At 39.4% G+C, this 25,902-nt stretch overlaps 2 protein-coding genes across 9 annotated transcripts in view; one reads left to right on the plus strand and one right to left on the minus strand.

Moving 5' to 3' along the window:
* Positions 1-2,540: 2,540 nt before the first annotated feature.
* Positions 2,541-17,947, minus strand: GOLT1B (golgi transport 1B). Of its 3 annotated transcripts, none has more exons than XM_039544276.1 (5): positions 17,777-17,947; positions 13,647-13,738; positions 10,710-10,888; positions 6,939-7,020; positions 2,541-5,264 (listed from the first exon to the last, which is right to left on the minus strand). In XM_039544276.1, exons 1-5 carry the CDS (start codon positions 17,799-17,801, stop codon positions 5,226-5,228), a joined length of 417 nt encoding a protein of 138 aa, XP_039400210.1. In that variant the 5' UTR covers positions 17,802-17,947; the 3' UTR covers positions 2,541-5,225. The 3 variants fall into 3 exon arrangements, with proteins under 3 accessions (XP_039400210.1, XP_039400218.1, XP_039400226.1); XM_039544284.1 differs by lacking the exon at positions 17,777-17,947 and adding an exon at positions 17,218-17,434; XM_039544292.1 differs by lacking the exon at positions 17,777-17,947 and adding an exon at positions 15,534-15,591.
* RECQL (RecQ like helicase) overlaps positions 17,767-25,902 on the plus strand; it is a 31,420-nt gene continuing 23,284 nt past the window's right edge. For 2 of the 6 annotated variants that reach the window (XR_005600327.1, XM_039544239.1), the window contains exons 1-6: positions 18,070-18,202; positions 19,881-19,978; positions 21,533-21,608; positions 23,071-23,268; positions 24,358-24,537; positions 25,334-25,440. Coding sequence is in view for 5 of the 6 variants with exons in the window: in XM_039544239.1 (XP_039400173.1) it covers positions 21,593-21,608; positions 23,071-23,268; positions 24,358-24,537; positions 25,334-25,440 (501 nt within the window). In the remaining variant the exon portion in view is untranslated. Of the gene's footprint in view, positions 17,788-18,012; positions 18,203-19,880; positions 19,979-21,532; positions 21,609-23,070; positions 23,269-24,357; positions 24,538-25,333; positions 25,441-25,902 lie in introns of those variants that run through there. The other 4 variants (XM_039544233.1, XM_039544223.1, XM_039544259.1 and 1 more) reach the window with 4 other exon arrangements.

A 25,902-nucleotide genomic window follows, 5' to 3' on the forward strand; every position in this document is an offset into this window, starting at 1 on the left:
GTCAGTTCTTGGACAGGAACTAGCTAACGGTATGTCTACAATACTAAATTAGGTCAATTTTATAGAAGTCAATTTTTAGAAATCGATTTTATACAGTCGATTGCATACGTCCACACTAAGCACATTAAGTTGGCAGAGTGCATCCTCACTACCGTGGCTAGCATCGACTTACAGAGTGGTGCACTGTGGGTAGCTATCCCACAGTTCCTGCAGTCTCTGCCGCCCATTGGAATTCTGGGTTAAGCTCCCAATGCCTGATGGGGCAAAAACATTGTTGCAGGTGATTTTTGGTACATGTCATCAGTCGCCCCTCCCCTGTGAAAGCAACAGCAGACAATCGTTTCATGCCTTTTTTTCCTGGGTTACCCATGCAGATGCCATACCACGGCAAGCATGAGTAAGTGCAGAATGGTGGTAGAATGTGCCTTTGGACATTTAAAAGCTCACTGGCGCTGTTGGTCAGATGTCAGCGCAACCAACATTCCCATTGTTATTGCTGCTTGCTGTGTGCTCTATAATATCTGTGAGAGTAAGGGGGAGACGTTTATGGCGGGGTGGGAGGTTGTGGCAAATTGCCTGGCGTACGATTTTGAGCAGCCAGACACCAGGGCGATTAGAAGAGCACAGCAAGGCATGCTGCGCATCAGAGAGGCTTTGAAAATCAGTTTCATGACTGACCAGGCTTCGATGTGACAGTTGTGTGTGTTTCTCCTTGATGCAAACCCAGCCCCTTTGTTGATTTTAATTCCCTGTAAGCCAGCCACCCTCCCCTCTTCGAAATAACATAACTATCATTTTGAAACCATGCATTCTTTCTTTATTAATTTAAAAACAAAATGAGATAACAGACAAGGTAGCCTGGATGGGGTGGGGGAGGAGGGAAGGACAAGGCTACGTTGCTTATTATAGCCACACTAAAAATCAAATAGTTTGAATGACAGCCTTCTGTTACTTGGGCCATCCTCTGGAATGGAGCAGCTGAGTGCCCGGAGCCTCCTACTCTGCGTTCTTGGGTGCCTGGGTGAGGAGGCTATGGAACATGGGGACAAGGGTAGGTGGTTTTACAGTGGATACAGCGGGGGATCTGTGCTCTTGTTGGCTTTCCTGCAGCTCCAACAGATGCTTCATCATGTCCGTTTGCTCCCCCATTAGCCTCAGCATCGCATCCTGCCTCTGCTCTTCATGCTCACTTAATTCTTTCCTGCCCTCTGCCACTGAATACCTCCGTGCATTCAGCTGTGCCCTATCAACGCGGGAGGACTGCATGAGCTCAGAAAACATGTCATCGTGAGTGCTTTTTTTTCACTTTCTAATCTGCGATAACCTCAGGGACGGAGATGATGGGGGAGTGTAGAAACATTCTACGCTCTACAATTCTGGGGGGACTGCATGGTCACCTGTGCTGCTGAGTTCACCATGCTGATCAAACAAGAAATGAAATTCAAAAGTTCCCTGGGCTCTTCCTGTGTACCTGGCTAGCACATCGGAGTTCAAAGTGCTGTCCAGAACGATCACAATGGAGCGCTCTGGGATAGCTCCCGGAGGCCAATGCTGTCAATTTGCGTCCACACTACCCCAAATTCAACCCAGCAAGGTTGATTTTAGCGCTACTCCCCTCACCAGGGAGGAGTACAGAAATCGATTTTAAGAGCCCTTTAGGTCGATGGAACGGGGTTGCTTGTGTAGATGCATTCATTATAAAATTGACCTAATGTGGCTAAATTTGACCTAACCCTGTAGTGTAGACCAGCGCTAAGGGTATGTTTACACAGCAAAGAAAAATCTGTGTCTGGCTTTTGCCAGCCAACTCAGGCCTGCGGGACTCAGGCCCTGCAGGGCAGGAGAGTCCCCGAGTTGGGCTCCACCCCAAGCTTGAAAGTCTACTCAGCAATGAAACAACCCCGCAGCCCAAGCCCGGTGGCACAGGCCACCCAGGGATTTTCCTTTGCTGTGTAAACATTCCTCTTCCAGCCTTTTTCTATTTAGGGTAACAGAAAGATGGGAAGTGAGCTGTCTAGGGTTACCCAGTAGATCAGTGATAGAGCAAGGAATGGAACATAGGCCTCTTGAGTCTCAGTTGAGTACCTTAACCACTGGACCACACTGCTTCTTTGACTGGTGCTTGTAAAAAGTGTGTCAGTTAAGAAATTTGGTTAAATACCAAGATGATATTAACAGTAGCAATGGGGATGCCTACCTAAGAAATGCTTGTCTGACAGATTTAATACAAAAAAGAGACAAGGTGGGTGACGCAGTATCTTTCCAGTTACACAGAGCTCTGTGCAGCTCAAAAGCTTGTCTCTTTATTGGTCCAATAAAAGATATTGCCTCACCCATCTTGTCTCTCCAATATCCTGGGACCAACACGGCTACAACAATATTCCAAAGATCTAATACAAGACACTCATTCCAGACTCCATATGCTCCACTATGCAATCCAGCAACAGATGAGAACTGCAGTGTCTCTCTTCCTGCAAGCAAAATGGCATAGAATATTTTCTTTGAAGACACAGCAGTTAAAAAAATAAAGACATGAACAATTAATAGAAAAAAGTACTCATTTATTCAAGGTATGACAAGTGTATTTACAGTATTCATCTGCTCAGGATAGATCTATTAGTGAGCCTTAACGTAGCAATTATAAATTACATTTAAAAGAGGAAATGCTCCAAATATGTTTCTGTTACAGAAGATACATTTTTGCAATGACAGAAACACTTAAGGCTAAGGAGTAGTTTTGACTTCTTCCCCAACACTTACAGGTACTTGGCAAAACTGATGTTTGTCTTTGAAACTATGTTACTTTGAGGGATACAGACTGCTAAATGCTACACACAATGTTGTCCCCTCTCAGTTGAGTAGTATATTTGTCAGTCTCATTCCTGACAAAAAAACAAGCACCACTTGTGCGGATACTTGATGTAAAACTGTGAATTGAAGCAGAAGTGAGGTGAATTGCAGACCTCTGTGTTTCACTGAAGGGCTGAAAGATCATGGAACAGCAAGACATTGTCACATCTTAAAGATTCTGTCCAAAGTTCTTGTGGAAGAAGGTACTTGGCATAAGTTTATCAAGCAATTTTCTTCCAAAAAGGACTAGAGAACACAGTCATGTGGTACAATCCAGCTTTTGTACTTTAGATTACCTTTTAGAAGACAAGAGTAAAGACCTTGGCATTCTTCCACATCTATTGTAAATGAAATAACATTGTCTGATTTAAAAAAAAAAAATTCCTTGATTCCCATGAGGCAGACTAGTATTTCAAGCCCATTTGGTTGTTCAGAAAGTAAATTTAACTAGTGTTAGACAGGTGTTGCTTGAAACAGAACAGATACACAGGAGCAATTAATTTTAATTCTTCTCTTGAGGTAGGAGCCACAAGTCATATTTAGTCCTGTTTGTAAATTAATACACATGCCATCAGGAATATAACAAACCAAAAAAACCCAACCCACAACCAAGTTCTTTCATTATTAAAATTTAAAAGCCATAATGCGCACTGACTACACTTAAAAGATGCACTGGGCTACCAGGCTATTGCCCTATTCATTTTGCTCCCAAAGTGTTTTGCATTTTACCTTCCACTACCTTGTTCCCCAGAAGAAAACAAAGTAAATGGGGAAGTTTAGAAAATAATCCATGGTGATTTATACATCTACAATTGGAAAACCCACCACACATGCAAAGTTGTTTTTAAACTACTTCCAAAAATGTATATTTTTTATGTGATGGCTTATCCCATCTTAAAAACATTATAAAAAATTAGTTTGGTATTTTTTAACTTTGCAAAAGAATGACTTCTTAGATTGATGAGACTATAGCTACTTTAGAAAAAAATTCCGAGAAACTGCTAAAGTCAAGGTTTGAAATACAAGTTACTTGCTGCTCACTTTAGATGAAAAATACTATGAATCTAGATTTATTGGAAATGCATGTTAGACATTCCAACAAAATTAGAAAAATCACTACACGCACTTTAATATGCAATCTTCATTTACCTCAATTTAGGCCAAAGAAAATTATAGTCCAAATGAGATATATGCTTTATAGATGCCTAATTGCTTTCATGATTGACGGGATAAATAATTTAAAAATGACTGAAATCAAGCAGCAATTAAGTCATATAAATAGACAGACTGGCATTTGTTTTTCAGTTAATTTGTTCAATTCAATTTTCCAGAAACTCACACACAGAGTTTAAAGTTTTCATTTTATTACTGTAAAAAATAAGATTTGTAATTTGTAGTCCTATGGCAAAAAAGAAGCCTGGGCTTCCAACTATTTAAAAACATGTTTCATATTTGAGCAGGGAACATTTCACAGGGTTTGTGTAAAACCAAATATATTATTTCATGAACTAAATAGGATATGCAAAAAGTTTATTCAGTGATAAAGAGCTACATCCTCATCTCGATGTGCACACGTAACATGAGTCAAGGAGAAAAAGAATCCAAAGGAGTGTAAGTCAGTTTCAAGAGTTCCCAGCTAAACTGTACAACTTCGGAACCAATTGCATTTTTAGACTGAAGTTAGTCAAGACTGACCTTTTGCATATTCCAAAACTGAAGGCAAATCCAATCAACTTACATTTGGCTATGAAACATGAAGAGAACAATGAAGTTTTATTTTAGCCACATATTTACAAAAAATGTTTACAGTAGAAGTGTAGCGGGGTTTCCTTTGTTGTTACATATACTTAAAAATGATTATCCATCTTAACTTTCATGCAAGAAAGACATCTTTTGTTAAACAGGTAATATTTTTTGCCCAGCACCCCCTGCTTCTTTTTGGGGTGTGTGGCAGGTGGTGGGTTGGGTAGGTAGGAGGGGAATGCCTTAAAAATAAAGACCTGTTCACTCTACCAAACCTTCAAAATAAGGAGGTAAAGTACAGGCACCGTTAGTTCCACGAGGGTTCATTATGTTTAGCATATTTTCCAAAAACATTAAAAACAGTCTTGAACAGTTGTAGCGTGGGTTATCCCATGACTTTCACCTCTTCGGTTTACTTCCCAAATTCTTGGAGTAGCTTGTCTCAGAAGCATGCTTGCTGAGCTTCTTGTCTAATGATGTATTTTGTTGACTATACATTTTAAATTAAACTTTTATATAAAGAATGTTACAAGCTTTTCCTTTGTACACAATTTAATCTTTGTGCTGAATATTCTTCAAAAGCTTTATAAATAATACAATAAATTTAGAACCAGCCTTCTGCCCACTTGTCATTATACCATGTTGTTGCTTTCTCCAGCTTTATCGACAAGCTGTAGGAAAGAAGAGACAAAAAAAGTTACTTGCACATGTTTATGCATGTACATTCAAAATGCTATCTCAGAAATATAAATTGGTACTTGTGCACATTTAGTAGGTGACTCAAAATGATTATAGTCAAATAGTACTCACCAAGGTCTCATGAGATTTATAAATTTGTAAACATTAAAAATATCTTACATTGCAATTTGTGTTTCTGCATGATATGTTTTTCATGGATATTAACGGTGCAATATGAAGATGCAACAGAATGAAAACATAAATTAGAAAAATGCAGGTAATACTGCTAGCTTAATGGCCAAAATAAAATAAAACAATTAACTAAAAGAAAAAAAATATCAGCCACTCATGCATTAACAGACCAAATAAGATATTTCAACTGACCATTACTGTGGATTCTCTTCTGAGCCTACGTAGGCTTTGAATAAAACATTAACAATTATCTTTTTAAACAGGATTTAACCCCATTAAGATCAATTTATAAATATAGATAAGATCAATTGCTGAGTGGAACATTCAATTGATCATGGATCATGAGCCAGACCTTGGCCTGGGACTGTTAGACTACAACATTCAAACAGATGAACTTGAACTTTAAAATGAATCAATCTTTGCAAACTGGACTTCGTATATGTCTTAATTATACAGCTTCTGAATTTTACAATGTATGTATTAAACGGTTGCTTTCAAGACTAAGGTTAAAATACTTAAAATTACAAATTTCCAAATACAAAGAGACATATGCACTGTACAAATCCTAGGTTACCCTCTCTCTGGTGCTATTTGCCTCTCTTCTATTCCCTGGATATTTCATTAAAAGAATGGCAAATGTGAAAAACACAGATCTCAGTAAATGGCAAAAATTATCCCAAGCAGAGTGGACCTGAATAAGTATTAATTAGATAAATGATTATGTATCACATGAAAGTTTATGGATTCAACGCTTTCACTTTACCATACAGTAAAAAATAATACATCTAGTCTATTTCCTTATTATACCTGCATTAACATCGACAAGGCTCTACTTACAGCCAACAACATGCTACATCACAATTGTTCTTCTGGCATTATGAATTAGACCAATGAATTATACCCACAGATCTCATTCAAAGAATCCATTTACTAATATGGTATCAAAGGACCTACACAAAGGATGCTGGTGCCTAGAGACAGTTACTAGGCATATTCTTGACTCACCTTGAAGGTCTATGCTAGTCTGAAAGAGAGCAATTTGAAAATACTCTGGGGCTTTTTTCTGTTTAACTTACGCAAAATAAAGTAGATCAAACATAAAAACTTAAGTCAGAATTAAAACTACTCCTAAGATTATTTTTGACCCACTGGTGTACACGAATAATGGAGTCTCAGATCATTGGTATTTGTAACATGCATATGTAATTCAAAACTTGAGTACAATGATGCAGGGATAATCTCTATAAGTCTCTCTACTTTTGAGGCTTCAGTGGAAATTCGTTTTATTTCAATCTCTTCTTTAGGATTGAATATGACTCATATGGTGCAAGAACTGTACAAAAAGAATACACAGTAACCATTTACTGCTCTATGACTATGTGCATAGTATTTCTGCATTATTATTTGTTAAATCTACAGCCACCATGGATTGAACAAAAAGATTCAAACTTAATGTTAAGCAGATGAATACTTACCGAGCTTATACCAGGTAAATTCAAGAGATATCCAAGGACTGGCACTCTTCTAATAAAACCAACCACCACAGGAAAGAAACCCCTTTAAAGAAAAAGATTCTGAAGTTACATAGGTCCAACATGACATAACATTATTCTCACATATTAGACTGGATGAAGGAATGAGTTATTTGAAATGAGACTGCATTAAAAATATTACTTGTAGCTTGTAAATAGAAAATAAGTTCTGACATATATAAATATGTGTGTGTATATATATATATATATATATATATATATATATATATATATATATATGGGATCTGCTAATTCAGGATGGGAGGGGGAGAAAGAAGTGGCAGGAAAAAATATAATATTCAAAAGCTTTCCCCCCCTTTTAAAATGTTTTGAAAATCTCATCTGATAGAGTAGGATTTTATAAAGTACCTAAGTGAGTTAGGAGCACATTGAGGATCACTGGGGCCAGCAATCCTAACAATTGGAGTACTTTTGAAAATCCCACCAATATTTAGTAGATATAAATTTCACCAGTTATTTTTATGCCCACTTTATAGGATTAAATTATTTCAGAAGCTGACACTATGGTACATTATGACAGCATGGGCTGATTTGATGTTTTAATGGGAAAGAAATTCTCTCACAATGTTTAAAGTTTTGGGAAACTTACTGAGTAACCTGGGACTCCCATTGCAGATTACAAATCTGGCAATTTAACAAGCAAATAATTACAAAAACAAAGGCTGTACATTAAAATACCATCTGTTCACTTGTTCTGACAAGTTTCTTTAATCTACTTGATAGTTTATAGTATATGATTAATGTAGTGCAAATGTATTTTATAAAGTACCGTATATACTTGTATATACCGCAGAGCACGCTGCAGCCGTGCCGCCCGGCCCAGCCTGCTGGAACAGGCTGCGGCCACGCCGCCCGGTCTGGCCCGCCAGAGCAGGCTGCGGCCGCACTGCCCAGCCGCTGGAACAGCTCCAGCCAGGTCAGAGACATCCTCCCCTGATAAGGTGGGAAGGAATGGGATGGGGAGTGTGTGGAGGTCCTGGGCTAGGGGTGGGGTGATGTGGGGAGTGGTCACAGGGGTTACTCCCCTGACTCCCAGCTTCTCCCTCACAAAAAATTTCCCCACCAGTTGCTGTCCCAGCCTGTCAGGATAAGCAGCTGGCGCGCCAGGACACTTTGTTTACTTAGGTTTACCTCCGTGCCTGCGGACGCTCGAGGTAAACAAGCCATCTCGGTCCCCCAGCGGCTTATCCTGATGGCCCGGGAGCCAAAGTTTGCTGACCCCTGAATTATAGGGTAGGCTTATGAACGGGTTATAAAAATTTTCCATTTTTACTTATCTATCTTGGGGGGTGGGGGTCGGCTTATAAACGAACCGGCTTATGATCGAGCATATACGGTAGTGAAGGCCTCAGTACAGCAGCCATTTATTAGACATTTGCTGAGAAGTAGGAGTAGAGCTGTTTGAATAAATTCTCAGATATACAGATTAGCTATGTAAGAACTTGTGAGGTTCTACTGTAATTCCAATGGGGACTACTACAGCAAATGTTAAAAGGAAAGTTTATGTAAAAAGCTATGCATTTGGCCAGTTATTTCCTGTGGGGGTTTTTTGGACATTTTAGACTGATGTGTGAAAGAGAGCTTATTCTTCCTATTTGATTATGCAGGAGATACACCTATTTTTTGATACTGTACTGTGTTTCGGAAGTCAGCATGATATAACAAATGCAGCACCATGGTGGAGATGGGCTAAGAAATAGTAACTGCTTGTTTTAGAACAAATTTTAGATTTTCCAGGTGTCAAGAAAAGAGTTAAATTAAAGATAAGTGGTTTTATGCGTCAGAGTCTTTTAGGTTTGAAAGTAAGACTCTGACAGCTCTTTAATGTTTCTTAGTTAATAAATAATCTAATTGTTCTCCTTTAAAAGATTGTGGTAGGACTCCGTGTGCATTGACTTTAGCCAGCCGCTTCATTTCTTTGGAGATTGTTCTTTCATATACATTAGACTTCTGTCACACGGCAAGCACTGTTGAGGTATGAAGTGCCACCACACACAACATTTCAGATTTTTTTTACAATGTACTTTGCTGCTTTTAAAGCTGCTTTTAAAGCTTTCAAGTGTTACCAAAGCAATTTGAAATTATTCATATTATGAATAAGGCTATGATTTAGTCATCATATTTTTAGTAAAAGTCATGGACAGGTAACAGACAATAAACTGCCCAGGGCTGTGGCTGCTCTGGCCGGGGACTGCTGCCCGGGGCTGCGGATTGCGGCTGCTCTGCCCGGCTGGTCAGGGAGCACTGCTGAGGCTAGCGGAACACGGCTGCACCGGTCGGCCAGGGACCACTGCCACGGTCACAGAATCCATGACCTCTGTGACAGACACGGAACTGTAATTATGATTCCCTAAAGATGTGATGAGGTACATATCAACATGTGCTTTTACAATTTTAAAACAAAATTTAAGAAACAATTTACAAGTGACTAAAGCAAAACTGCCTCTTTGTTAATATACCAATTACTGAAGGAAATCTTAGATCAATGCATAACCATTTGCAAAACATTTGTGGTAATATTTTGCAAGTTAAGGATGAAAGAACTTGGACCAACAAAAACAAGGAAGATCTAAGGATGGGACTTTATAAAAGCATTCTGCTTTTCACATAACTCACCTCTCACTGAAGTCAACAATAAAAATTCCATTGACTTCAGGAGGAGCAAAGGCAGGTCAATATTGAGCACTTTTGAAATTCCCAACCTAAGTGTTTAAATATAGGACTATATATCCAACTTAAGTGAGTTAAAAATATTATGATCCAAGTCACATTTCCTTTGACTTCCACAGCAACTGCATTAATTTTCACCTGCACTGCAGCACCATGGAAAAACCTTGAGTGGCTACTATACTGGAGTCATGAGTCTGTTATATAGTTCTGATTTCATCAGAAGTTCAGGGTTAAGTTCAAAAAGGTCTATAGTGACATCTATGTGACATTTTCCTCTTTCCCTCCCCGAAGGATGCGGATTTTAGCAAGTCAGAAGTGATATGAAGAAAAATGATGAATGGCTTCTTATCGGAATGCTAGGCACAAGTATGAAACTTACTATATATGGATAATGATTTTTCAGATTTACATAATTCACCTTTGTTAACCATATAACAAAATGCTGCTCCATTTTAAGTGATTATGCTAGGCATAAGCATTATGAGACACAATGTGATTGGATAATGAAAACAAGTCTGTTTCAGTTTCTCATACACTAGCACAATACCAAGGTTGCAAACACTGGAAGGAAATGTTAAATAAAATATGTGGTTTTTTTTCAAAAGAACATCATGTTTCTTCAGATTTAAGCTGGGTTTTTACTGTGGGTGGTGGTAAATTAGACAAAGTCCACATTTTAGGCATAAAGGATATTTCGGTTCTTTAAAAAAATCCTTGCTTGATTGTGGGGTGGGAAGAGTGTGAAATTGTCAAGTGCAATTTTTCACACATATGAAACAATGTAACAAATATCAAACGGATTTAGGCAATGTTGATTTTAAAAGTATCAAACTAGTACACATCAAGTTCCAGGTTGTTACAAATACAAATTAAGGATTTGTATAAATTATAAAGTGTGCTTAGAGATGACGTTTCAGTTTAGCAACTGTTGTGGAAGTGGTGAATGCTGTCTAATTAGCAAAAACATTTCCTCCTAATAACAAAAAAATACCAATGAAGAACTCCATTTTAAACAAGTCTTACCTGAATAAAAGGAAAAATCCATACATTTCAAGGATCATTCCTATCAAGGGCCAACCAATGAGAACTATAAGCACACCACCCAGGAAAAAGACTGTTGCTTTTATTTTGTGTTTTTGGAAGAAGAATCTAAATGTTCTTTCTAAACCAATAACAAAAGCCAAGCCAGCCACAAATAAAACCTGAAAGAGACAGAGACAAATCCAACAGTGAATGAAAGAGTATATTAATAACCATTCTACAAAGCTGGAAACAAACCCCTTGTCCGTCACTGTTTGTAAATTAGATACACACTGTTGAGGTATGAAGTGCCACCACACACAACATTTCAGATTTTTTTTTACAATGTACTTGCAGATAAGGTGACCAGACAGCAAATGTGAAAAATTGGGACGGGGGTAATAGGAGCCTATATAAGAAAAAGACCCAAAAATCGGGACTGTCCCTATAAAATTGGGACATCTGGTCACCCTAGATACACAAAGCATCTACATTACAAATACAACCATGTCAGGAGTCTCTAGGACAACAGTTATCTCCAAATTTTAAGGCATGTATTTTGTAACGTGGACATGACCCTAATCATGTCCCTGACCAAGGCTGAAGCCTTGGACTGTCTAATAACTTTTGGTGTACACAAGCCTTAATAAGTGGCAGGTCATATTTTGCTCTACCTTGGCAGTGTTTCTTTAAGTCACCGACTCACCATCCATAACTTGTATTTAGCTTCTCGTGGGTCAACATAATGCATGATTTTATAGATATTTAAGCATATTCATTATAACTTAATGGGAAGAATTGAAGATAAAGTATCAGCCTTGATGCTCCTTGTTTTTCACTACATCTCAGCTTTGATATTAGTTTTGCAGTCTATCACTGTTGCAGAATAAATGCTACTCGCTCTGTTTGACCAAGTAGTCCCACTGACAATAGTTGACCCTCAGCCATCAGTGTCTAATTATCTTTTTCTAATCACAACTGCCACCTGCCAGTCCGAGAACTAACCCTAGTAGCTAGAGTGAAATATACTTGTGCTGCAAAACCCTCAAAGTCATACCAACTACATTTTAAAGGAATAAGACACATGTAGTATGCCACTTTTACTCTTCTACTCTCCTGCTGCATCTTTTTCTCTTCCTGGTATCACTCCACTTTTTTCCTTTCCTGTAAGGATAGTGCATCTTTTCTTGTGTTGTCTTCAGTTCTGTTTGCTCTTTACTTTCTCTCTATCTCCCACTTTATATCACTTTCCCTAGACTGAGTTATTTACCTCCTGCCCTGTATTTTTGGTTTTTCCTTTTGTATCCCAAATATTTATTTTATGTATGGTTTGCCATATACAAATTCTCTTTCTTGATACCTTGGAGGGGAGTGGCTTCTGTGATTATACCCACCTCCAAGTATCTATTTTGGGACTTTCATTCAGTGAACAGCTTTCACATTTGTCCTGCTGTTCCTAGCTTCCACAAGCAGTAGCAACAGAGTGAAGCTGACTTGACCCCTGCTGCCCACAGAGTTCTGAATAGCAACAATTGAAAAACAACAATCCTCTAGTTAGTTTTCATCTCCTGCAGATGGGCAAAGCTGTGAACAACAGTGGAAGCACTGGAACTGTCAGATTTAGAAAGGCAACATCACATCTGTTAACTTTCCCACATGAACTGAATATAATCTACTACAAAAGCAAGAAACGTAATTTAAGTGAAAACTTAAAACTGCAGAAGATGAAGGCACTGACTAGTAGAAGTTCCTACTGATCACACACAAGAGGTGGTTTTTTCAATTTATTATTAGCAATTTTCACTTAATTATACTTCCCTACCTCAGAAAAGTGTTAAGAGTCTAAATTTGTTAGTGTTTACAAAATATCAGAGTTCTTAGATGGAAATAAATATGCAAATTCTAATAAGCTACCATACATATAAGACGGTAAAAAAGGTGTCAGAGGGTACGTCTACACAGCATAGAAAATCCTGTGGCTGACCTGTGCTAGCAGACTCAGGCTCACAGGGCTCGGGCTGCAGGGCTGTTTCACTGCTGTGTAGACTTCCGGGCTCGGGCTGCAGCCTGAGCTCCAAGAACCTCCCACCCCACAAGGTCCTACAGCCTATGCTCCAGTCCCAGCCCAGAAAGCTACACAGCAATGAAAAAGCTCCACGGGCCAGTCATGTGTTTTTCTTTGCTGTGTAGACCCACCCATGAGAGTCAATCCGAGAAGTCTAATGTATAGAATCAGTGGCACAAGCAGCTGCAGCACAAGTTTCTTCACTGTGGCTGACTCAAGTCTGACTCAGTGGTACCATCTTTAGAGTGACTGGGGGATTGGCTTAACTTTCAGAGTCAGTATAATCTCTCTTTTGGAAAGCTCAGTGGTTTGAGCATTGGCCTGCTAAACCCAGGGTTGTGAGTTCAATCCTTGAGGGGGCCACTTAGGGATCTGGGGAAAAATCAGTATTTGGTCCTGCTAGTGAAGGCAGGGGGCTGGACTCGATGACCTTTCAGGGTCCCTTCCAGCTCTATGAGATAGGTGTATCTCCATATATATACCAGATTCTGTTTTAGTCAGTATAGCAGATTTAGATTATATCTCAGGAAAAGCTTCCTAACTGTAAGAACAGTAGGACAATGGAACAGACTCCCTTGGGAGGTCATGGAAGCTCCTTCACTGGAGGTTTTCAAAAGGAGGCTGAATAGCCATTTGTCTTGGATGATTTAGTCACAACAAATTCTGCATCTTGGCAGTGGTTAGACTAGATGACCCTTGTCCCTTCTAAACCTAGGGGTCTATGATTCTATTTTCCAAGGCTCAGTTTCCATTTGATAACAAAAAAAATCTCAAAAGGGGAATATTTAATACAAATGCATCATGTACTTAAAATACTCTACTCTTCCGTGTCGAAACTATATGTATAAACTAAAATTTGAACAGCAAACACTTACATTTCCAATAGCCAAAAGTGCTTTGTCAAAAAAGAGAATCATTCCAAAGAAAAGGAAAAACACACCAAAGCCCGTTAATCCCATTCCAATCTCTGCAATACAAAAAAAAAAATAATTAAAAAAGGTTAGTAAAAAAGTAGCACTAATGCATACAAATAAGAAAATTTATTTCACAAATTAAGAGTTGACATGAATAGGCTGCAGAAATTAATGCAAAATGTGGAAACATTTAGTTCCTATCTTGATGTCGGGGGAAGTTATGGCCATAGCGAATTCTACCTAGTTAAATTGTTATGAGCATGGAAAATAAAGTAGGGTCCTGCTTCAAGAAGTTTTCAGATAACAGTTAATTTTAAAGCTTCCGATTTGTCTTAAATGTTGTGATTTTAACTACCTGAGACTTCTTTGATGATGTGATCTATAAGTAGTAAGTGTATGAAATGTACTGTATATTGTGCAATACATCACTAAATTGGAAATTACATATTGATATAGAATTCAGCATATAAGCACGATTGTGCATGTGTACACAAGTTCTGTAGATGAAAATAAACACAGCTTTATCATTGATTTACTAACAAGTCACTCAAAATCAAAGTTTGAGTTTTTAAGATTATAGTTCATTAGACATGTTAGATTAAACTGCAAGATAAGTTTCAGTAGGGATGCCTGAAGATCAAACCTACAAGGTTCTTCTCTGCAACAGTGATCAAGATCAAAACACAAAGGGCTGCAAGTTTAGGCCTTTGGCTTCATCTAGACTGAGATTTCCGTGAAGTTCTTCTATATCTGCTTGAACAGCAGCAAAGCCTCACCAGTCCTAGCACTAGTGTAAACCAGATGACAATGTTTTAATCACAATGGATATGTCTACACTGCAATTAGACACCTGCAGCTGGCCTGTGCCAGCTGACTCACTTGGACTAAGGGGCTGTTTAATTGCAGCATGGAGGTTCCTGCTCAGACTGAAGCCTGAGCTTTGGGGTCCTCCCAACTAGCAGGGTCCTAGAGCCCAGGCTCCAGCCCAAGAATCTACAAGCCCCATCAGCCTGAGTCAACTGGCACATGCCAGCAGCAAGTTTTTAATTGCAGCATAGACATACCCAGTGTCTTCTTATCTTGGTCAGACAGCACAGGGGTAAAACCATTGGTAGCTTATATATTCTAGTACTTCCATTTACTAGCAATAGTAGAAGATTTCACAAAGCCTCTGTGTAGCTATATCTACTCTGGTAGCCTTTAACTTCCTTACTTATGTGAGCTCATCTCTCAATATTGTTTAACACCATTTGATATCCAAATTATATTTCTGTGGACTGACTTGTAACAGCACATATTTTTAAAATTTGCTTTAATTTTCATTTTGACTGCAAACATTCAATATCTAATTAAATTTACACTACTATTACAAGGACAAGATTATTATTTTAGATGTTCCATTAAAAGATACTGTAAAAATCCACACCCTAATCTGACGTTCAAAAAGTATACACCCATATTTCACTGTAAACTTAAATATATCAAATATCAATTACTGACTGAGGACTATAATTGGAATCTGCCCTCTTCCCCAACTCCATTCATTCTAGCAAAGGGAAACCTCATGGACGTCCTTATGAATCTGAATTTTGAAAAAGAGATGAAGCATCAACCACCACCAGGAAGCAGGTCTTGAAAGACGTACCAGACACCTGTTAGCCGTAGGACTAAATATACTAGCCACAGGCTGATGAGAGATGAATTCCTGAACATACTGCACAAGATGCAGTGACAACACCTTGGTAAGAAGAACAGACTAACCCTCAACAGAATTATCAAACACATAGATGAACATGGTATGTTGGGGAAGAGTCAACACAGTTTTTGTAAAGGAAAATCAGGCCTCACCAATCTATTAGAACTCTTTGACGGTGTCAAGAAACATGTGAACAAGGATGATCAAGAAGATATAGTGTCACAGGCTTTCTGAAAGTCCACGTCTAAGGTCCCTCACGAAAGGCTCTTAAGCAAAGTAGGTAGTCATGGGATAAGAGGGAAGGTCTTGCCATGGATCACTAACTGATTAAAAGATAGGAAATAAAGGGTAGGAAAAAATGGTCAATTTTCACAGTGGAGATGAATAAATAGCAGGTTCCCCAAGGATCTATATTGGGACCAGTGCTATTCAACATATTCATAAATGATCTGGAAAAAGGAATAAGCATTGAGGTGGCAAGGTTTACAGAAGAGAGAAAATTCGTTAAGATAGTTAAGTCCAAGGCAAACTGCAAAGAGTTACAAAGGGATCTCACAAAACTGGGTGACTGGGTAACAAAATGACAGGGGAAATTCAATGTTGATAAGTAAAAAAGTAATGCACAGTGGAAAACGTAATCTCAACTATACATACAAAATGATGGGGTCCAAATTAGCTTCCTTGAGTCATAATAGATTTTGGAATCATTGTGAATAGTTCTGTGAAAACATCTGCTCAGTGCGTAGAAGCAGTCAAAAAAATAATGTAAGGAGCCATTAGGAAAGGGATAGATAATAAAATGGAAAATATCATAATGTGACTATATAAATCCATAGTAAACCCACAACTTGAATACTGAGTGCAGTTCTGATCACTCCATCTCTAAAAAGATGTATTTGAATTGGAAAAAGTACAGAGAAGGGCAACAGAAAGGATTAGGGGTATAAAACAGCTTCCAGATGAGAAGAGATTGAAAAGATTGGGACTATTCAGCTTTGAAAAGAAATGACTATGGTGGACATGACAGAGGTCTATAAAATCATGAATGATGTGGAGAGAGTGAATAAAGAAGTGTTATTTACCCCTTCACATAACACAAGAACCAGGGGTCACTCAATGAAATTAATAGGCAGCAGGTTTAAACAAACGTAAGGATGTACTTCTTCACATAGTCAACATGTGGAACTCGTTGCCAGGGGTTATTGTGAAAGGCAAAAAACTATAACTGGGCTCAAAATAGAAGATAAATTCATGGAGAATAGCTCTATCAGCAGTTATTAGCAGCAATGGTCAGAGATGCAATCTCATGCTCTGGGTGTCCCTCAGCCTCTGAGTGCCAGATGTTGGGACTGGAGGACAGAGGATGATCACTTGATGATTGCCTTGTTCTGTTCATTCCCTTTGAAGAATCTGTCATTGGCCACACTTGGAAGGCAGGATACTGGGTTAGATGGACCATTGATCTGACCCACTATGGCCATTTTTATGTTCTTATGCAAATATACATTGTGCTTTTGGCCTGGTTCTCATTTACACTAAGGGCCCTTTACACCATTCTGGCAATTAAAGAGGTCTTAAAGTGGGCATACATTACATTTACACTCGCTTTAAAGACGTTTTACAAAACAGTGTAAAAGAGCCTTAATATAAAGAAAATCTGTCCCTCTGCCTTCGGTTTTTAGTAGATTCTGGTTTTGTTACCAAGATTGCTTCATGACATGCAGTTTGTTGGCTTATCAGATGTTGGCTACCTATATAATTTTACTTGGGATGTTTGCAGTTTGTTTCAGAAGTCAGAACACTGCACAATTTTAATTTTATTGCTTATAAACCTACCGGTTTTATTAAAGGTTACACTAACAGTTAGACACACTTCCTCAAAATTCAGTCTTCCAAATGGTGAGTATGGCTGGGACAACTTTTCCTTTTTGAATTAGAAGGTAACTAGCGCAGTGCTGGCTCGCCACACGGAGACGTTTGAAAACACACTGTAAATAGCTACACACAGAGCCCCCCTGGACCCCTCACTACTCGCGTTTGGCGCACGAAGCTGGTCCAAGGGATCCCGGACATGCAGAGGCCTCCCGGCGCAGGTGTCCGGCGGCAGGGGGTGGGGGGCGGCCAGCCGGAGACGGGCGGAAACGACCCCGGAGCCGGCAAGGCCCATCCCCCGCCCACAGCAGCGGTGCCGGGGACCCCGCCCCCCCTCCGGCCCATCTCTCCACCTGCGAGCAGGAAGCGGGACGAGAGCGCGGCGCAGACCCCGGCTCCCGGAACAAAGGGCAGCGGCCAGGAGCGCGCGGGCTCATCCCCGAGCCGGACGCCGCCCGGGGCAGGGGCGTCAGGCTCGTGCCGCTCAAGGACCCGCCCCCCCGCCGGGCCGGCGGACGCTTACTCTGGGTGTCGGTGAGCGAGATCATGGTGGCGGCGCGGCGGCAGCAGAAGGGAACTAGGGAGGGGGGAGGTGGCTGGAAGCCGCGGCAGAAGCGGCCGCCACGTCTTCCGGAAACACGCAGCCCCCCGCTCCCCTCTCCCCGGCACCGCCCATTGGCGGAACGCGGGCCAATCAACGCCTACTTTGTTCGCTTCCCTCCCGCGGCCGTCGCGGTACGGGGGCTCCGCCGGACCAATCCAAGCGGCGCGACTCTGTGATTGGTCGGTAGAGGCCGGAGCCGGCTGCGGAAGTTGCGGCGGGCCGGGAAAAGGCGGGGAAGCGCGCGCGCGGGCGGGAAACCGAGGAACCGCTGCAGGCGAGAGCGAGAGGTGAGGGCGGCGGCGCCGGCTGAGGACGGGCTGAGCCCAGCGCGTGGGAAGGGCCGGGGTGAGTTCACGTGGGGCTGGGATAGCAGGGGCGGGGCATCATCCCTCTCCCTTCCCACCCCACCCCACGCGTGCCACGCAGGGAGGGAGCAGGGGAGGGGAGGGGAGGGTAAAGGGCGGGGTGGAGATGGAGGGGAGGGGCGGGGTGGGGTATCATATCTGGGGCAAGAGCTATTCAGTGACTCAGTAAAACAGAAGCTGAGGAAATTCCCTCTCAGCGGCCCCCCCCCCTCCCGAAGCACAGAGGTTTAGGGCTAGAAGGAGTCGCTGTGCTCTTCTAGTCTGACCTGTGTAACACAGGCCCTGACTTTCAGCTTTCCCCGGGGGTTTTCCAGCTCCACGCTGCCCAGAGGCCCCGCCCCACACTCCACTCCTTCCCCCCCCCCAAGGCTCCACCCCACCCTGCCTCTTCCTGCCCCCAACGCCACCCCCACTCCTGAGGCTCCACCCCTGGTCCTCCCCCTCCTGTCAGTGCCTCCTGACCACTGGCCCAGTTTATCATGGGGGGGGAGGCAGGCAGGCGGGCGGGCGCGGGGGGAGGTTGGGAGGAGCTGATCAATCTGTGGGTCTGTGCTATTTTTTTTCTGTGGGTGCTCCAGCCTCTGAGCACCCACTGAGTCGGTCCCTATACTGTGTAACACAGAACCATAGGACTTCCCTGGACTAATACCTTTTTTTCAGTGGTGGTCTTTAAAGCGGTGTAAATGTCCAATATGCAAAAACATCCCCACCACTTCATTGCTAAATAACAATTCACTACCTCCAGCTTCAGTAAATTCTTAGCTGGGTTGGATAGGCATTGTCCACCTAGTCCTCACCTTCCCTTTTTTGTGGCTTGCTGTATGCTCTGTCTGCTTTTGACTTTAACTATCCCTCTCCTAAGGAAATTCACCAATGAATCACTACATGAGCATTCTGGTACAGTTTGCCAGATGCACATTTTCCATATAAACATCCTTGACTCAGCTGAGTCATCTTCTGCCTCTACTTAGCCTATTTGAGATGTTCAGCTGCCTCTCTCTACAGGGTGGAGCATGTAATTTAACACTTTCTTTCTCTTTTAAAAACATTCTTTATCCTTGGACATGGTAATTAAATCTCTTGACATGATGATATTGCTGCACTTGCCATACTCCTCTTATTTGCTGTTAACTGATACTTAGATTGAGTTAGTTTTAAGTACAGTAGAACTTCAGAGTTATGAATACCTCGGGAATGGAAGTTGTTCATAACTCTGAAATATTCTTAACTCTAAGCAAAATGTCATCGCTGTTTTAAAAGTTTACAACTGAACAGGGACTTAATACAGCTTTGAAACTTTATTAGAAAAAAATGCTACCTTTTATTTTTTAGTAGTTTACATTTAAAATTGTACTGTATTGGCTTTTTTTTTTTTTTTTTTTTTGTTGCTGCTGCTGCCTGACTAAGTACTTCCAGTTCCAAATGAGGTGTCTGGTTGACTGGTCAGTTCCTAACTCTGAGGTTCTTCTGCATGCTTTTTAACTGTTGCGAGCTTGGGATTTTTTTCCTGGGCGTTTTAATGAGATCCTGAATATCTCATCTTGCTTTTTTATTGTTGAATTATCTAATGCAGCTTGGTAAGCCACAGTTTGCCTTGTTTTAGTTGATCTAACTTTAAGCTTTTTGCAGTGCTTTACTGACATCATGGTTCTTTTTAGAGTTTGACTCTTCTGAGGTTTTATTTTGGGAACTGGATGGCAAGTGAGATACAGAGCTTGTCATCTCTAGACTGCTGGCTTGAATCCATGCAAGTTTGGTAAGTGAAACCAGTTACTATCTGAAGATTGTTCAGTGGCCTGTGTGAAATGAGTCAGTGGCCTTTGTTCAGTTCCTTAATGTCTGCATTAGAGAAAAAGCAACTAATAACTGGTGCACTTGTTGGCAGCATCAGCAGAGAGAGACCAAGGACTGAATCATTATGAGCACTGAACTTTCTCTCATAGAGCTGGATGCTCAGTTTAACCTTGGCAGGGCATTTGTAGCGATGCTTGCATTGCCACTGATCATTCTATTCCTGTCCTTTGGATAAATTAGGTACTTCAGTCTACAGAGCTGCCAGCCTGGTAACTTTACTAAGGATTAAATTCACTTGCATAAAATATTAAGGGAGGTTATCCTGTTGATGATGTCAATTTCAGATTCACAAACTTCTTATCAGATATAGTGGATTTTGAACAATGCCACCTGTCCTATATAGTAGATAGCTTAATCTTGCCAATTATTGTCTGAAATGAGTAATATATGCAATAATCTGATTCTGTCCACGCAGAGCTCCTTTCAGTTATTCTGACTCCATCTTCTGACAAAACAAAGTATTTTAGCTGGACCTTTCATTGGTTATGTTGTTATCTCATGATCAGTTTTTAGGAAGTGACAGTAGAAGTTTGCTGGGGGATTTTTTCCTTTTTCTCTCTCCAAATCAGTGTTCCTGCTGAAGTAACGGAGGATGTCTTATTTTTATGTTTTGTTTAATTTTGTATTACTTTCTTACTGTAATACAGTGAAGATCATACTGTAGTACAAGGAATATCATTCACAAATATTTATTAACTTAATATATTGAAGAGTTTTTTGCTGCTGTTCTAACTCTTATAGAATAACAAACATAACCCCATAAGTCCCATCATGATGGTTCAGTGCTTTTTAGCAGGTCACTATGTAATTAATTGTGATATTCTTATAATTGCATTTATGAATAGTCAGCTCTCTGTTTTGTTGCGCTAAAGCATGCGGACTACATTTTTATAGCATGTTCCAATTCCTATTAATGGGGATGACAGACTTTCACTGACTTCTGTGGGACTTGTTCTGCCAATTTGGGTCCTGAGTCACTTACGTTGAAAGTCTGGCAGTGTGCTAGGGATCCTGTCATTGACCTCTCCCTGTGAATTAATTTATTTAAGTTAACATCAGTGTGTTTTTTGTTGAAGGAAATGTGTGATGCCCTCTAGTGGGGATTTTGAATACTGACAGGATCTGAGAAATTAGTACAAAACTGGATCGGTATATAGCAAACAGAGTGGAATTACAGGCATATAATTTAATGTAATATATTCAGTGTGATTTTACAAGAAAGTAGTAAATGATGTCCAGTTAATAAGCTTGGCTGTTTTGTTCATAATACCATGAAATTATGGAGAGTCTCTGGTCGTTTCCCTGCCAGAGAAGGATTTCTCTATATGATATATTTGTATAATGCTTTGTCCTGTGTAGCTTGAAGATATATCAGCTTATGGAATTTCCCCCATTTCTTTACTACAGTCTAATGGATTTATAGAGATTTTTAATAAAATATTTTAATTTTTTTTAGAGAGAATTGCTTGCTTACGCAACATTTATTAATAAAGGACGGGTCCTTTCAACTTTGAAGATGACAACCATTTCAGGTAAACCAAAATTAGGATGGTAACTGTTCATTCCACCACCGTTTAACTGGTTTCATCAGATTTGTTAGAAAACTCTGTTTTCAGTGCTTGTTACCTCAACAACAACTGTTTTCTTCAGGTTGAAAATTATTTTAATTGCTATAATTTTTTAAATCACGTTTTCCTCCATATTTCATTTTGGACACTTTTTCATTTCTGTAGCTATACACACACAAGTTTGTAAAAGCTTTCCTGGTTTCTAACAATTTCAAAGTGGTTTTAATTTTTTTTTTTAAGGCATCTTTCACAGGCCACTAGTCTGTAACATGGACTCGTTCCTTAGGGTATTTTGGAAGGAAAACCTCCATGTTTTGTTCTGTTTCCAGAAAATCTGCAATGAGGATTTTTGATACACAGATTTACTGTAGCTACAGTGCATGAGAACTATCCTGGTTGCTATTTTTGGATCAAAGCATAACATTTTTGAAAAAATATGTTGGTGTAGTTATCTAATGGGACTGTAAACAGTTTCAGAAATATTGCTACATTCATCTAAATAATGCATGATCTAATTTAGTCCATTAAATGGCAAATGCAATGAAGCCACATACTGAAACACTTGACTTCAGTTCACACTAGTGTGCTTAGACACAGAGAAGCAAATTTATATCTTAGGCTGTACTCCTAAAAAGCTGTGACTTCTTTGCTGTGCTTACAAACCTATGCAGAATTCATGCTCTGCAGATCTTCCGCTTCTAGACCTGAGGAGGGACATATCAGGACACAGGGTAGAGTTGGGAGCGTGGTCTATATATTTTAGCATGTTCCCCTATCTTCCCCTGCTTCCATCCTCAGTTCACCCTGCTCTGCTGGAATTAATGTTTTTCCTGATATGAAGACTTTTCACTGTGCAGCTGGACAGAGCTTGTGCACCCAATTTGGAATATTTGAAAGTAGCATGTTAATGCTATTTTCACGGTGCTAACATGCATCCCTGTGTACTAAAAGTGGTCAAGGCCAAATTTGACTATAGGATCACAAGATGAAAAATATCTTATTATATCACAGTGGTCCCATCAGTCCTTGAAATCTATGAATCTGAGTCCATTCCTGTGCCAAGGTGGTTATAGTCTCTCAAAAGTTACACTATGACATGATTTTTATACAACAACCAAGGTAATCATCCATCATTACAGTGTGGCAGACTTCTCCTAAGCTGCAGCAAAGAAGAGTACAGTTGTGGTTTATTAATATAAATGTAATTTTACACATTCAGAGTGCCTCGTGAATATTAAATATTTTAAGCTCAGCAACAGGCCTGTCAAATAGCTAAGAGAGTACTCGCTCCATTTTTCCAGACACTCTTGATTGTAGATTGGATTGCTGTCAACCACTGGATGCAAAATGTCTAATGTCATTTGAAGTTGTAATTAGCAAAATATACATGTTACAATGTTGTATTTTTCTCCCTCTTTCACTTCAGTGCTAAAGGAGGAGCTGGTTTCCACTGATAGTGAGCTGCAGGCAGTAGAGATCCAGATTCAGGAACTTCTGGAAAGACAACAGGAGCTTATTCATAAGAAGACGGTGTTAAAGAATAAAATAAAACAATTTTCAGAAGATTCAGAGGCTGGGGAAAGTGAAGAAACTGAAACCTCAGCTGAGGCATGGAACAAACAAGGTTTACAAAATCAAATTCAATTATTATTATCTTTACCATTTAATGTGAAGAATGTACCAAGAATTATCAATGTTGATGAGATAATGAAAGTTAGAATATGTTATTTTGGCCCACCTGTGTTTCATGGGAAGTTGCTTTTTGATTTCCATAATGACAATTTTATTATTGTACCATTTCCTTTTGCCAAGAAGTTTTTGTTGTTATCTTGGTTGTTTGGTTTGCCTTACATTTTAATAGAGTGACGCTTATATTTGCTTGCTCAGATATTCCTGAATACTGAAGTGGGCTCTGCTGGGCAGATTCTTCTAGGAACTGATTATTGTCAGTTTTCTCCTTTGCTTGTTAAGGAATCATCATTTGGGAACTTGAAGTTACTAACTAGAATATGAAGTTAAAATCTTTTTTGGTGGCGGGGGTATCTGTTAAGTATCCTGGGACAAATTCGGCCCCCAGCTCTACTACATGATCCATTGTAGTCTTTGAGCTTGTCTGGTATAATGAAGGCAATTTTGGTCAGGTAAATAAACTCAGGCTCTGCTTGGCCGTAATAAATAAATAAATAAATAAATTCCTCCTTGTATATTTTCTCTGGATTTGCTTGTTTCTCTGCCTTGTACTTGAGGAACACTGGTTTAAGAGTACCCTGAAAAATAACTAAAGAATCAGGTACAATTGTAGGGCCTAATCCTGTAAACATTGAGTGCCAGGCATAATGCTTTTTTTCCATTTACGTTCATTGGACTCATATTATGAATTAAGGATTAGCATTTTAGAGTACTTTGGTGTATGCCTGCTTTTTTTGAGCATTAATACACATTACAGGGTGACTAGATCCCTAAGCCTGGCAACATATTGTGTTTATATTTTCAAAGGATCTTCAAAATGTTTTCATGCAAGTCATAGACTTATGTACACTATTCTTCAGTTTATATGTGCAAATCCTATGGGTGCTGTTTTTCAAGTCTTTTGAAAATTTTGCCTGATGTGACATTACTTTCAGTAAAAATTGCTTCTATATTTTAATTGCCTTTTCTTTTTATGTTGTTCTAACTTATAAAATGTATTTTTACTGCTTGCTCCTTTTTACAGACTTCCCATGGTGTGAGAAGATCAAAGCTGCACTTCGTAATAGCTTTAAACTCAAGAAGTTTAGGCCTCTGCAGCTTGAAACAATAAATGCTACAATGGCAGGAAAGGATATATTTCTTGTCATGCCTACTGGAGGTGGAAAGAGTTTGTGCTATCAGTTACCTGCAGTATGTTCTGAAGGTACATGAGAATAAATGTCATGTACCAGCAAATGGATTTCAGTTTTCTCTTTGTATGGTTAGTTGGAGAGATGTAATGCTATATTTTGTTACTGTAAATAAAATTGTCTAATGCTAAGTATTTGGAATAAGAAACATAATTCCCAATAATGGGAAGAAAGAGCAACAATTTTGAGACAAAAACTTACCTTAGAAATATATTTCTACTAGTTTTCTGTATTTCACTTTAAAGGGACACTGTTGGCTTAAAAACATAGGCACAGAGCTTGCAAACACTTGTTCTAAACAAATCTTTGTCTAGGTTCCTAACAACATCTTTAGCTAATTAAAAGTGAGATATTTTAAAAATCCAATTTTTTCCTTACTAAATTTGCTGTTTTTCTTGAATTTCAGTTTGTACAATGTAAATCGTTGAAGCCAGTTTAGCCTTTGTTTTTAAGTCTGTTTCACTTTCTTAGTGCTAAAGTGCTTTTGATTTCAGATGTTGCAGAGGAATGTGTTTTTTAACAACAATTGCTTTGTTGCGATATTTATTTTTTTTAATTGTGAAACCATTTTTATTGGCCTGGGATTTTAAAAAAGCAAATTTTTACAAGGGGGCCAACTTGTTGCTTAGCATTGTTTAGTCTCCTTTATCTGGCCACTGTATACCCGACCTGCTTTGGTTAGATATATTAGTTCTTTTGTGGTGCTTTTTGTTTGTTGCAATTGAGTTATTTGTTTCAATTCAGTCCCCAGTGAGAAATCATATGAGCTAAATATTTTAGATAAGTAAGATGAATGATTATTTGTTTCAGGTTTCACACTTGTGATCTGTCCTTTGATCTCACTTATGGAAGATCAGCTAATGGTTTTAGAACAGCTGGGAATTTCTGCAACTTTATTAAATGCTTCAAGCAGTAAGGTATGTTGTAACAATGTCACATGGCAGTTACTTTATTCATGTTGTTTATGAACATTATGTGGATATTCTTATTGACTAGCTCAGCTTTGCATGATTGTAATGAAAATTTATAAGCCAAAGGACATCTTCCTGCCAATCCTTACCGTAATATTTTTAATCTAAATCAAATATATTGCAGTCCTGTTTAAAACCAATAAAACAAGCCAAAACCTTGCATGAAGTGAATAGAATTTTGTGGGACTGCATTAGTGACATAAACATATTTTGCAGTTATGTACATTTTTGATACTAAAATAGTTTTTCTTTGGCCATACCTCTCAAATTTCTGGATTTAAAAGAAGATGGACATTACTGTGTTACTTAGTAATATGTTTAGTAATGCAGACTCATATACATGGAATCAAGTCTCTTGTTTCTGGGTATAAGCTGACTGCCACAAAGGGCAGAAAGGATTTTATTTTC

The sequence above is a fragment of the Mauremys reevesii genome, linkage group 1 (assembly GCF_016161935.1).
Source record: "Mauremys reevesii isolate NIE-2019 linkage group 1, ASM1616193v1, whole genome shotgun sequence".
NCBI lineage: Eukaryota > Metazoa > Chordata > Testudines > Geoemydidae > Mauremys > Mauremys reevesii.

Bases quoted from the DNA above. Each gene is read 5' to 3' on its own strand.
- GOLT1B (XM_039544276.1), bottom strand. From the start codon at position 17,801: ATGATCTCGCTCACCGACACCCAGA. The intron at 13,739-17,776 runs GTAAGCGTCCGC...TTTGTATTGCAG, and splicing joins CTCGCTCACCGACACCCAGA to AGATTGGAATGGGATTAACG. The intron at 5,265-6,938 runs GTAAGTATTCAT...TCTTTCCTACAG, and splicing joins ATTTACCTGGTATAAGCTCG to CTTGTCGATAAAGCTGGAGA.